Raw genomic sequence first — 14,033 nt, forward strand, 5'->3', positions numbered from 1 at the left:
ACTCCATTCTCAATTTATTTGTATCAGTGAGGGATCTATCTTGGCATAGTAGATCAAATCAGTCAATGTCAATTGCATTGCCTGGAATGTCCGAAGTTAACGAGGTTTTGGTAAAACTGAGTACACTCAACTTTATGAATTCTGACAAAAATCTCGTGCAAGTCTGAATCTCATTAATCTTATTTCTCACTGACTTTACATTACTAAGAGTAATGACTGTAAGTCTGTAAGTGGTGGACAGTGCCCTCTCCTTTCACTCACTGTCTCATGCCTCTTTGTTTCCCCTTCCTCCTGAATTGAGGCTTCCTCTGCCCCAGATTCAGGTTGTCCTTTGTTGATTAACTTTGTCCTTTCCTTTTCATGCCTTTTTGTTTCCCTCGCAACCTGATTTGAAGCCACTTTGGCCCTGAATAAAGGTCGTCTTTTGTTGGTATCCATGAGGGCAAGATTATAGGTGTAACTTGCGATGTTGCAGTGCCTCCGAGTTCAGGCAGAGTCTGGCGCTCGTACATGATGAAGTAGCTGGCAGCTTCATTCATTCCCATCCTCGGTAAGCATCACTTCCCTCAGGGGGGAGGCGATGGAATAGTGGTATAGTCACTGTACTAGTAACCCAGAGACCCAAGAAAATGCTCTGGGGACCCAGGTTCGAATTCTGCCACAGCAGATGGTTCATTCAAAATACCTGTAATTAAGAATCTAATGAACATGAAACCATGTTGATGGTTGTAAAAAAACCCAACTGGTTCACTACTGTCCTTTAGGGGAGGAAATCTGCCATCCTTACTTGGTCTGGCCTACATGTGACGCCAGCAATGTGGTTGACTTTTAACTGTCCTCTGAAATGGCGTAGCAAGCCACTTGAAATGCACGCCACTCAGTTGTATCAAACTGTAAAAATACATGTTAATAAGGAATGAAATCAGATGGACCACCTGGCATCGACCTGGTCACCAGAAACGACAATGACAAACACAGCCCTATCGACTCTGCAAAGTCCTCCTCACTAACGTCTCGGGGCTAGTGCCAAAATTGGGAGAGCTGTCTCACAGATAGTCAAGCAACAGCTCACGGAAACATACCATACAGATAATGTCCCAGACAACACCACCACCATCCCTGAGTATGCACTATCATACTGGCATGACAGACCCAGCGGCAGAGTGGTGTAAAAGTGGGAGGGAGGTGCTCTGGGAGTCCTCAATATTGACTCCGGACCCCATGAAGTCTGAAGGCACCAGGTCAAATATAGGCAAAGAAGCCTCCTGCTGGTTACCTTGTACCATTCCCCCCCTTAGCTGATGAATCAGTGCTCCTGCACGTTGAACACCACTTGGAAGAAGCACAGAGGGTGGCAAGGGCACAGAATATGCTCTGGTTGGGAGACTTTAATGTCCATCACCAAGAGTGGCTCAGTAGCACCACTATTGACCGAGCTGGCCGATTCCTAAATGACATAGCTGCTAGAATGGGTCTGCGGCAGATGGTGAGGGATCCAACAAGAGGGAAAAACGTATTTGACCTCATCCTCACCAACCTACCTGTAGCAGATGCATCTGTCCGTGACAATATTGGTAGGATTGACCACTGCACAGTCCTTGAGGAGACTTGTGTGAGTTGCTTAACTACTGTACATACAGACGACTTTATTCATTTGAATTTATCCAAATCATCCATGTTCACAAAAGTGAAGTGAGTTGATTCCCTGCTAGTTGTGTTGTGAACCAGTTCATAAATTGTATTGAAATAATATTGCCTTATATTCTCAGGAACAATAACCATAGCAACAAGCAGGCTGGCTGCCCACTGCACTTGTGTTTTGTTGATGTAAGGAGAAAGTTTTGCTTTTTTTCTAAAGTGAACTGAGTTGGTTTTTGAAGGGTTTATTTACAAATGCCTCAACTATTCTTACTGGTTCATTGCCTTTTTTTTTGGAATGGATTTACAATATTGTGAAATGCGCTAATGTATTTCCAAATGTTGACTGCGGTATTATCTTGTAAAACTATTAAATACTCCATGGCTGTATTTACTGTAGTGCTGGAATCTCAACAAAGTTATTTATAGAAATGTCTTGCACAGTATTTTCCCCAACCTTCTAGATCCATTTTTCAAACCATGGCTCAAAAAGCCCTGACGAATTTGGGACCTGGTATGGGAAAACTATCTGTTTTAAACTCCTTTAAGCCCCATTGTCACTGGGCTAGTGAGAGTTGTGTATTTTTAAAATATATTTAATACACATAGTAAATAATACTTGATCTTCGTTTATTTTGGACAGAACATTATTTTGAGTGTACCTTAAAAATCCAATGCATAGATCATTAATGGCTTTTTTTAATTTCATGCTTTTTATTGTTCTTACTCTAATAGTAGTCCAGTGGGTCTGTTTGAGGACATAGTGAATAATTTTTTTTTAAATGTGTGTTCTCAAGTTCCAGCTTCCAAATTTTGCTCATTAGTTTCCACGAACATTGTTTTTCCACATTCCTGTCTGTCATTGTAAACATGATCCAGATGATATTGGTTTGGGACTTTTCTATAATTTTTATTGAGTCAAAATTGAGAATGTATCATGGGCTAACTCCAGTTACCATGGTGGTTGAACTGAAAGCCAGGATTGTGATTCTATATCAAATCTGTGATTCAAGTGGGAGGATCGCTTTGACTATGAATCTTTTCAAGGAGTTTTGTAAATCTGACACTATGGGTGGAATATAGTTAAGCTCATTGCTGCAGGAAAGCTGGGGTGGCTGGGTTCACTTAACTGTGGGAGAGGCCGTGCAAGAGTTACCCAGAGATGGGAAGGAGCAGATGTGAGAAACTCACCTCATGGCATGCTGTCAATTAGGCTCAATAATGAAGAATGGACCATTAATGAATCCATACAGAATGGCCAGAATGATCATCTTCCAACTTCGGGCAATATTGCAGAGTATATACCATTTTACTATGATGGGCAGTATTTTTTAAGGTGCTAATCCTAGCTGAGGTGGTCAATACACAACCTGGACTGTAAGCAAGTTGAAAAGACAAAGGCATTGGCGTACAAGGGTAAAGGATTCTAATTGCATTCATATAGGGCCTTGGTGAAACCATACCTGGAAAACCTAAGGAAGGGTATATATACCAGCAGCCTTACAAGGAGTGCAATGTAGGTTCAGTAAACTGATTACAGGGATGGGGATTGTTCTATGAGAAGAGATTGAGTAAAATAGGACAATATTCCTTAGAATTTAGAAGTGGAATAAGACTATATTCCCTAGAATTTGCATGTGTGGTAGCCTTCCATCGCATAACACAATTGTTTGCAATGTTACAGTCAAATCTGTGTTCAGCATCATCTGCTGTGGCTCAGGAGCCCCACTCTGGTATGGCAGCCTCTGCTGCAGAGTAAGACAGTGGGCTGAGAAGATTTCTGTCAGTTTTGGTATGTAAGTAGACACCCTCTGTAGATGACTAGAAAGCATATGACAGCAACAAAGAGAAGAATATGCCAAAGAGTGTCACTGCGGCAACACAAGTCCGTTTGATCCCACTGAGGATTTCAAAGGGTTCTAATGTTTCACCGTCATAGCTGACCTTACCCATCATGTTATCATGGAAAGAGGTAATCATATTGAGCAGCTTTGGAGGCTAGCCAGTTTTCTCCCGCAGCTTAAATAGGCTGCCTCTGCTCACAAGGTTGAATGCCTTGGTGAGATTAATGAAGGCAATATATAGTGGTCTCCTTGGCTCACAGCATTTCTCTTACAGTTGTCGACTGAGGAGATCATATCAATTGTAAATCTTCCAGTTCTGAAACCACACTGAGATTCGGTTAGAATAGGGCTATGTTCCATAGAATTTGGAAGAATGAAAAGTAATCTCATTGAAATGTACACATTTCTTCAGTGGGGTGGCAGCGTAGATGCTGGGAGGATGTTTCTTCTAGCTGGAGAGCCTGGAACTGGGGGCCACAGTTTCAGAATAAGAGCGCAGCGAGATAGGACCGAGGTGAAGAGAAAATTCTTCACTCAAAACATTGTGGAACTTTGGAATTCTCTAACCCAGAAGGCTGCGGATGTTCAGAGGTTGAGTGTATTTAAGACTGAGATCGATAGATTTCTGGATAATAAGGGAAATGAGAATACTGCTAGAGTGAAGTTGAGGTGGAAGATCAGCCACGATCGTATTGAATGAAGGAATAGGTTTGATGGGCTGAATGGCTCACTGCTTCACCTGTTTCTTATGTAGTGTTGTAAACCAGAAAAACCAAGATTCAGTTGCAGTTTATGCTGAAAGAGTAATTTTGTAGGTGTAACATGAGTGCATTTTCAAGGGTCTATATCTAGATGTGGTGGGAAGACATGCATGTCTCAGTGATTCTGAGAACAATTCTGGCAGGAGTATAAATTCTTGTAGAGTCTCTTCCCAAACCAGAGGTTGAAATGTAAAAACCAAACTAAAGACAGTCCACCAGCTCTTCCGGTAGACGACTTGCAGCCAGGCTAGAAATACCTTTCATTATGGAAACATTTCCGAAACATGATTAATCTAATACAGACTTGCAAATATGAGCATCAACTGGGGAAAACCACAGTCTCCTGGCTGTAAGGTAAAACAATACACTGATGGAGTCAAATATCTTTCTTTGGAGAGACAGCAGTGAATGAAATAGATTACTTCATATACCACTAGGTATGAAGGCTAACTTACTATATGACTGACCTTAATACAGTTAGACTAGGGAGAAGCCACAGTTCCTGCCTTTACATATAATGTGTTGGAATGTGCAGCTGTGGATGTTGTGGGGAGTATTATTTCATTTGCTATTTTCAGTGGAATTGCAACTCCTATATTATGGTTTATGCTTACAATTCATTGCAAATAGGAAACTAGATGAAACCTTCTCCAGGATGAGAATAGGTCTCACTTGGCTGTGATGAACTCCTTATTCAAACGTTCACCAATACTTCCTCTCCAGATCCATCTATGAAAATTTATCACTTTCACAAAGTACTATAGTCAGTCACTGTAAATCATGACTTCTAGTAGATGGTTGGGGAGGAAATAGAAATAGTGCTATTAAACACTTAGCTAACCTTCGCTCAGTCTACTTTCAATTTTTTTTTACCATTATGGATGTTTGGTCTTGTAATCTGTAAATTATTTGGTCATTCAAGGCACATATATAATCACAAAGATGTGTGGTAAATGATTCTATGAGTTGCACCAAATTTGCCTGATCTATTTTAGTAAAATTATAACAACATTTTAAAAATACAAATTGTTCAGGTACAATGACCTGAGGAGAGATGCTTTTCCTCGTCAACATTTGTTTGGCATTTATTAGGTCCCCTATCTCCACTGGTTCAAATCCTGTAATTGTCCAGATTAATTATTAACAATTGATTATTAATAATCACCCTGATTCCAACTCCTGTGCCTCCGATGGAAATACTAATTGTACATGCAAAATGCATGGGCTGCAACAATCTCATTCTGAATGAATTTTATAACTTTTTATTTGACATCTTTGTGCATTCATAAGTGATCATTTTGACATTTTTAAAAAATTGAAATATTGAAGTATTTCCATGTTGTAAAAGAGATACAAAAGAACCAGAGAAAGCACAAAGAAGATTTATAAGGATCATGTCAGAAATAAGGATCACACTAGAACTGAGAGGGTTCGTCAGGAAAGACTAAACGAGCTGGGGCTTTTGGCTTTCTTTAAAGGAAGGAAATGAGAGGTGACCTAACAGAAGGCTTTAAAATTATGAAGGAATTTAATAGGGTGGATGGAGAGAAGGACTTGTGGGGAATCCAAGACTACAAGTGAAAGGCAACACTAATAAACCCAATAAAGAATTCAGGTGCAACTTCTTTACTCAGAGTGGTGAGAATGCAGAACTTGCTATCACATGGAGTGAATGGTTTCCATAGCTTAAATTCATTTAACGAGAAACTAGATATGTACATGATGCAGAAAAGAATAGAATAAAATGTTGATTAAGGTAAGATTAAGTAAGGTGGGTGCAGGCTCATGTGTGGAGCATAACCACCAGCATAGATCTGTTGGGCCAAATGACCTGTGTCTGTGGTACAAAATTCTATGTAATTCTACTTTATTTAATTCTAAGAAACAGATAAATAAAAAAAAAAGTAAGTTGCTGTTGAATATGGTGCTGAAATAGTGAAGTGTTGAATAGTGATGCATACACTGGTTATTTAAGTACACAAGATGCAACTGGATTTTGATTTACTATGAGGACAAAGTTATTGGCTGTAGTGCAAGAAGAATAGGAAAATATGGTACCATCTCACTTTTGCAAGGTTACAACTAAATATGTCATCGTTAGAGTTAATATAGTTTTCTTTTTCATTCAGGGTCTTGTTCTGAAACATATACCTATGAATCTGATCAGTCAACGGGAAGCACAGACAAGGAGAACCTTGCTAAGGTAATGGATTCTTTAACTCACTGTCTAATTAGATTTAACTACTGCAATTCGCTTCTTTGAGCTGTCACGGAGATCTGTTGAGCAGAAAGAAAATCTTTACCTGCTTACTGATAATTCTTACATACTGTATATGGATGAAAGACTTGATAATTTATTTTTTCTTAACTGAGGTTTTGTGCAATGAAAATTATATTTTTGATAATTTGCTTCTGTGCCAGTACAATTATGATGGGCTGAATAGCCTCCTTCTGTGCAGTAACTATTCTGTGATACTGAAAAAATTGGTGGGTAAGTGTTTACCCCGTTTACAAGACTTTAAATATGATGTGAAACATTTTGATGGAGGTTAGTATTCCGAAGAAGCTGAAATATCTGAAATCAGCTAATAGAAAAATATCTGTGCCAGAATCCAATTATTTACCTCCCCGTACTCTTCTTCTACTGTGCTTGTTTACCACAACTGAGTAAACTCCTTACTGCACAGAGTGGTTCTCTGGGATGATAAAAAAGGGTGCAGAAGAATTTAATGCAAAAATAGCTGAAACATGTTCTTATAATATGCCCAAATATAGATTACAAAGCTGAGCAACAAGATAGGATTAATTGATAACCTCATAGTGAAGCTACCTCTAGGTAGCAGTGATCATAATACAATTGAACTTTACATTCATTTTGAGGGAGAAACAAGTGCATCCGAGACTAGCATTGGAAACTTAAATAAGGTAAATTATGAGGGCATGAAAGCAGAGCTAGCTAAAGTGAACTGGCAAATGAGGTTAAGGAATAGGGCAATAGAGTTTAATTGCAGACATTTAAAGGGATATTTCAGAAAACACAGAATAGATACATTTCAATGAGAAAGAAAAGTTCCAAGGGGCACACCCACCATCCGTGGTTAACTAAAAAAGTTAAAGACAGTATCAAACTTAAAGAAAAAGCATATAATTATGCAAAGATGGGTAGCAGGTCAGAAGATTGGAAAGAATATAAAGAGCAGAAAAGAATGACAAAAATATTAATAAGTAGGGAAATATTAGAGTATGAGAGAAAGCTAGTTAGTAATATGGAGATGGATAGTAAGAGTTTCTATTGATATTTAAATAAGAAAGGAATTAACAAAGTGAGCGTTGGTCCTATGGAAAATGCGTCTGAGGAATTGATAAAGGAAAGTAAGGAGGTGGTGGATGATTAAACAGGTATTCTGCTTCAGTCTTCACTATAGAAGACACAAGTCACATCCCAGGAATAGCTGTAAATCAGGAAACGCAGAGAAGAATTCTGGAAAATTACAGTCACCAGGGAAGTGGTATTGAGCAAATTGTTGGGGCTGCGGGCTGACAAATCCCTAATGTCCGGTTGGACTTCACCCTAAGGTCTTGAAAGAAGTGGCGAGTGAGGTGGTTGATGCGTTGGTTTTAATTTTCCAGAATTCCCTAGATTCAGGGAAGGTTCCATTAGATTGGAAAATAGCAAATATAACTCCTTCATTCAAAAAGGGAGGGAGACAGAAAGCAGGAAACAACAGGCCAGTTAGCCTAACATCTGAATTAGGGAAAATGTTAGAAGCTGTTATTAAAGATATTATAGCTGGGCACTTAGAAAAATTCAAGGGAATCAAGCAGAGTCAGCATGGCTTTGTGAAAGGAAATGATGTTTAACCAATTTATTGGAGTTCTTTGCTTGAGTCACATGTGCTGTGGATAAAGGGGAACCGGTGGATGTACTGTACTTAAATTTCCAGAAGGTGTTTGATAAAGTGCCACATCAAAAGTTATTGCAGAAAATAAAAGCTCATGGTGTAGTGGGTAACATGTTGGCATGGATAGAAGATTAGTTAGCTAACAGGAAGCAGAGAGTTGGCATAAATGGGTCTTATTCTAGTTGGCAGGATGTGACGAGTGGTGTGTCACAGGGATCAGTGCTGGGGTCTCAACTTTTTACAATTTATATAAATGACTTGGATGAAGGAACCGAAGGAGTGGTTGCTAATTTTGTTGACGGGACAGAGATAGTTAGGGAGGTAAATTGTGAAGAGGACATAAGGAGGCTACAAAGGGACATAGATGGATTAGGTGAGTGGGCAAAGATCTGGCAAATGGTGTATAATTTGGGAAAATGTGAAATTGTCCATTTTGGCAGGAAGAATAAAGACGCTTATTATCTAAATGGTGAGAGATTGCAGAGCTCTGAGATTCAGTGGGATCTGGGTGTTCTACTGCATGAATCGCAAAAGGCTAGTATGCAGGTACATCAGGTAATTAGGAAAGCTGATAGAATGTTATTGTTTACTGTGAGAGGAATTGATTACAAATGTAAGGGGAGGTTATGTTTCAGTTGTTGGTGGCACTAGTGAGATCACATCTGGAGTATTCTATACAGTACTTGTCTCCTTATTTAAGGAAAGATGTAAATACATTAGTAGCAGTTCAGAGAAGGTTTACTGGACTAATGCCAGGAATGGGCGGGTTGTCTTGTAAGGAAAGGCTGGAGTTTAGAAAAATGAGGCAACTTGACTGAATGTACGAACATATGAACAAGGAGCAGGCTATTCAGCCCCTCGAGCCTGCTGTACTGTTTAATAAGATCATGCCTGACCTGATAACCTGAAATCTGCGTCCCGCCTACCCCTGATAACCTACCCCTGATAACCTATCACCCCCTTACTTACCAAGAATCGATCCACCTCTGCCTTAAAAATATTCAAAGACTCTGCTTCCACCATCTTTTCAGGAAGAGAGTTCCAAAGACTCACAACCCTCTGAGTGAAAATATTTCGCTTCATCTCTGCTTTATATGGGTGACATCTTATTTTTAAACAGTGATCCCTAGTTCTAGATTTTTCCACAGAGGAAACACCCTGTCCACATCCACCCTGTCAAGATCCCTCAGGATCTTACATGTTTCAATCAAGTCACCTCTTACTCTTCTAAACTCCAGCAGATACAAGCCTAGTCTGTCCAACCTTTCCTCATAAGACAACTCTCTCATTTCAGGTATTAATCTGGTAAACCTTCTCTGAATGCTTCCAACACATTTGCATCCTTCCTTAAATAAGGTGACCAATACCTTACAAATGTGGTCTCACTAGTGCCCTGTATAACTGAAGCATAACCTCCCTAATTTTGGGGGAGGATGTTCTGGGGCTGTGAATAAAGAGAGGCCAAGGCTTGGGGCCTTTCACCTACCTTCTGGGGGCAAGAGGATCAAACCTGCATGGGAGCACCCTTCCTGAGCTGCTCAGTGAATTTGAAAAAATGTGTGAGAGTGACATCACAGGAAAGCTGTGAGTAGGTTGGTTCTTGAGCAGCTGCTGCTGGGGACTATGTTTCAACCCCAATAATTTTGAAAAACATAAAGTTCTAAACTAGCACAGAGAAAGTAAGAATTTATAGGCACAGGAGGGGGAGCTGATTTTTGAGTAAGGGCAAAGAATTTCAACTTTCTACTAATCACTAGTTTATAGTTAATAGTACAAGAGTAAGGTTAAAGTAAGTATAAGTAACTAAAGTTAAAGTAAATAAAGTGATTTAAAAGTTTAAGGTTAAGGTATGGGGAGACGTGGACACTTTGCGTGACCCAGGTGAGCCCATGTATAGGGAGCGTCACAAGCTTGAGCCCCGCGTTTCAGAGCCTGAGCAGCAGCTGGAGTCAGTGAGGTGCATCTGTTAAGCAGGGAATTATGTGGATAGCACATTCACACCGCAAGTTAGGAACAAGCAGGCAGATAAGAAATGGGTGATCGCCAGGCAGTCCAAAAGAAAGCAGGTAGTGCAGGAATCTCCAGAGATTCTGCTCACTAACTGGTTTTCCATTCTGGATATCGGTGAGGGTGATGAATCCTTGGAGGAGCGCAGCAAGAGTCAAGCCTGTGGCACCATGGGTGGCCCAGTGGTACCGGAGGGGAGGAAGAAGAGCGGAAGGGCATTACTGATTGGGGATTCTTTAGTTAGGGGAAGAGACAGGAGTTTCTGTGGCCACCAATGTGACTCCAGGATGGTTTGTTGCCTCCCTGGTGCACGGGTCAAGGATGCCACAGAACGGCTGCAGGATATTCCTTTGGGGGAGGGCGAACAGCTAGAGATCATGGTCCACATTGGTACAAATGACATAGGTAGGAAGGGGGATGTGGTCCTGCAATCGGAATTTAGGGAGCCAGGTAGAAAATTAGCAAACAGGATCTCCAAAGTAGTAATCTCTGGTTTACTCCCAGTACCACGTGCAAGTGAGTACAGAAATAGGAAGATAAGGCAGATGAATACTTGGCTGGAAAGATGGTGCAGGAAGGAGGGCTTTAGATTCCTGGGATACTGGGACTGGTTCTGGGGGCCGATGGCACCTGTACAAGTCGGATGGGTTGCATCTGAACAGAGCGGGACTGAGTTCCTTGCGGGTCATTTTGCTAGTGCTGTTAGGGACGGTTTAAACTAACTCAGCAGGGGTGCGGGAACCAGAAGAGAATATTAGAAAGTAATACCAGCGTGCATGGAATGCTGGGAGAGGCATATAGCACTAAAATAGAGAATAGCAAGTTAATAGATGGAGTCAGAGTAAGGGAACAAGTAATGAAGTCTAAATCAGGGTTACGCTGCATGTATGTGAATGCACGGAATATAGGGGAGTTACAAGCACAGATTGCATTGTGGGGTTATGATGTTGTGGTGATAACGGAGACCTGGCTTAAGGAAGGATGGATCTGGGTGTTAAATATTCCTGGCTACAAGGTGATCAGAAAAGATAGGAAAGGGGAAAAAGGAGAGTATTGCAATATTGGAGAAAGAGGATGTAGAGGATTCAAGGACAGAATCGATTTGGCTAGAGCTAAGGAATAAGAAGGGTGCAATTACATTGCTCGGTGTAATATATAGACTGCCAACTAGTGGGAAGGATACAGAGGAATAAATCTGCAAGGAAATTACAGAGAGGTGTAAACATCATAGAGTAATTATAATGGGGGACTTTAACTACCTGTATATAGAATGGGAGAGTGGTAGTGTAAGGGGCAATGAGGGGCAAGCGTTCCTAGATTGTGTTTGGGAGAATTTCCTACAGCAGTATATGTCCAGCCCAATAGGAAAGGAGGCACTGCTAGACCTGGTTCTTGGGAATGAGGTGGGCCAAGCAGATCAGTTGAGAGTGGGGGAACATTTAGGGGACGGTGATCATTGTATTATAAGGTGACAGAGGAGGAAACTCAGTCACTAGAAGGGTTTAAAATTGTTAAGGAGCAGGTATTGGATAAGCTGTTGGTACTTAAGGACTGGCTATGATGCATCCAACAATATTGAAGGATGTGAGAATGGAAATTGCAGAGGCACTGGCAATGATCTTTCAACATTCCTTGGATTCGGGGGACCAGAGGACTGGAGAATTGCAAACATTATGCCCTTTTTCAGAAAAGGTTGTAAAGAGCTGCCCTGCAATTATAGACTAGCCAGCTTAACTTCGGTGGTGGGGAAACTTCTAGGAACAATTATTCGGGATAGATTTAATAGTCACATGGAAAAATGTGGATTGATTCGGAAGAGTCAGCATGATTTGACAAAGGAAAATCATGTCTAACTAACTGGCTGGAGTTTTTTGAAAAGGAAGTAGACATGGTTAATGAGGGCAAGGCTTTGAAATGGTGTGTTTGGACTTTCAAAAGGCGTTTAATACAGTGCCACACAACAGTCTTGAGGAAAGCTATAGGTCATGGAATAAAAGGGACAATAGCAACACGGATGCAGTATTGGCTGAGGGATAGGAAATAGAGAGTAATGGGTATTTTCCGGGCTGGAAGGAGGTTTGTAATGAAGTTCCCCAAGGCAGGATTTTTGAGTTGTAGGGTAGGCAGGCCTGGGAGCGGCTGGAAAACAGGCCATTCTCGCGCGTGCCAGCCGACCGAAATATTGCGTGAGTGCACAATGATGTCTGGATGCATGCCGTACATCATCACGTGCTATTTTATGCCAAGTTGGGTCGGGCACGCATCCACCCACGGGACATAAAATTCTGCCCCAGGGGTTGGTACTGGGAGCCTTGCCTTTTCTGATGCATCTAGATCTTGGTGTGCAGGAAACAATTTCAGAGTTTGCGGATGACAAAAAACTTGGGAGAATTGTAAACTGAGAGGGGGAAAGTGTTGAACTTCAAAAGGACATTGACATATTGGTGGAATGGGCAGATATGTGGCAGATGAAGTCCAATGTAGAGAAGTGTGAGGTGATACACTTTGGTACTAAGAACATGGAGAGACAGTATAAAATAAAGGGTACTATTCTAAAGGGTGTGCAGGAGCAGAGAGACCTACGTGTATATGTACCTAAGTGATTAAAAGTGGCAGGACAGGTAGAGAAAGCTGTTTCTAAAGCATACAGTATTCTAGCCTTCGTGAACAGGGGTGTGGAGTACAGGAGCAGGGAGTTATGATGGATTTATTTAAGACGCTGGTTAGACCTCAGCTGCAGTGTTGTATGCATTTCTGGGTGCCACACTATACGAAGAGTGTGAATGCATTGGAGAGAGTGCAGAAGAGGTTTACGAGAATGGTTCCAGGGATGAGACACTTCAGTTATGAGGAAAGTTTGGAGAAGTTGGGACTGTTTTCCTTGGAGAGGAGAAGGCTGAGAGGGGACTTTATAGAACTTCTTGAAATCATGAGGGGTCTGGACAGTGTACATGGGGAGAAACTGTTCCTGCTCGTAAATGGATTGAGAACCAGAGGGCACAGTTTTAAAGTGTTTTGCAAAAGAAGCAAATGCGAGGTGAGAGAGAACTTTTTCACACAGTGAGTATTTGAGGTTTGGGATGGACTGCCTGGAAGTGTGGTGGAGGCACAATGAGGCATTCAAGAGGGCATTGGATGATAATTTAAATGGAAACAATGTGCAGGGTTACGAGGAAAAGGCAGGAGATTGGCACTAAGCTAAAATGCTCAGAGAGCGGGTGCAGACATGATGGGTCAAATGGCAGCCTTCGACAACATAATAACTCTGTATTCAATTCTCCTCGCAATAAATGATAACATTCTATTAGCTTTCCTAATTACTTGTTGAACTTGGTGGAGTAGGCTCGAGGGGCCGAGTGGCCTACTCCTGCTCCCAGTTCATATGTTTGCAGGTTATACCTGTCCTGTGTTTGCGTCTATCTTTATAAAGTAAAAGTGTGCTTGTTAGTTTCTCTCCAGACTACTTTAGAAGTATTTATGAAGCCTTTTAACATTTTAACATGAAATGACAAAGTTTATTTCTTTGTTGCGCAAGATTACAGGGAAAAGGCTGGGGTATGGGATTAGGTAGAATGCTCTTTCAGAAAGCCGTTGCAGACTTAATGGGCTGAATGGCCTCCTTCTGCACAGTAAGATTCTGTTGTTACTTATCGTAAGTAGATTGATTAAAGTATTGTAGCCCTTTAATCGAGCACACCAAAGGCAGCATCAATTCCACATTGTAGTGTTTCATGAATTGGCAAAACTGTGGGCTCTTTACAATAGCTTCTTTGAGACCTTATCAGTTACACCCATAATTGATTTGTGTGCCTCATTTAGCTACTTGCAATTAATCATCAGAATTAGCTTTTAAAAGGGTTTCATATTAAAACTAGGCTCAG

At 41.0% G+C, this 14,033-nt stretch overlaps 1 protein-coding gene across 2 annotated transcripts in view; it reads left to right on the forward strand.

Annotated features, from left to right (window-relative positions):
- Positions 1-14,033, forward strand: part of arhgef28a (Rho guanine nucleotide exchange factor (GEF) 28a) — a 535,445-nt gene that overhangs the window by 171,128 nt on the left and 350,284 nt on the right. For both annotated transcript variants that reach the window (XM_041186008.1, XM_041186009.1), the window contains exon 8: positions 6,373-6,446. In XM_041186008.1, the coding sequence (XP_041041942.1) occupies positions 6,373-6,446 (74 nt within the window). The remainder of the gene's footprint in view (positions 1-6,372; positions 6,447-14,033) is intronic.

This window comes from Carcharodon carcharias, chromosome 4 (genome assembly GCF_017639515.1).
Source record: "Carcharodon carcharias isolate sCarCar2 chromosome 4, sCarCar2.pri, whole genome shotgun sequence".
Lineage (NCBI taxonomy): Eukaryota > Metazoa > Chordata > Chondrichthyes > Lamniformes > Lamnidae > Carcharodon > Carcharodon carcharias.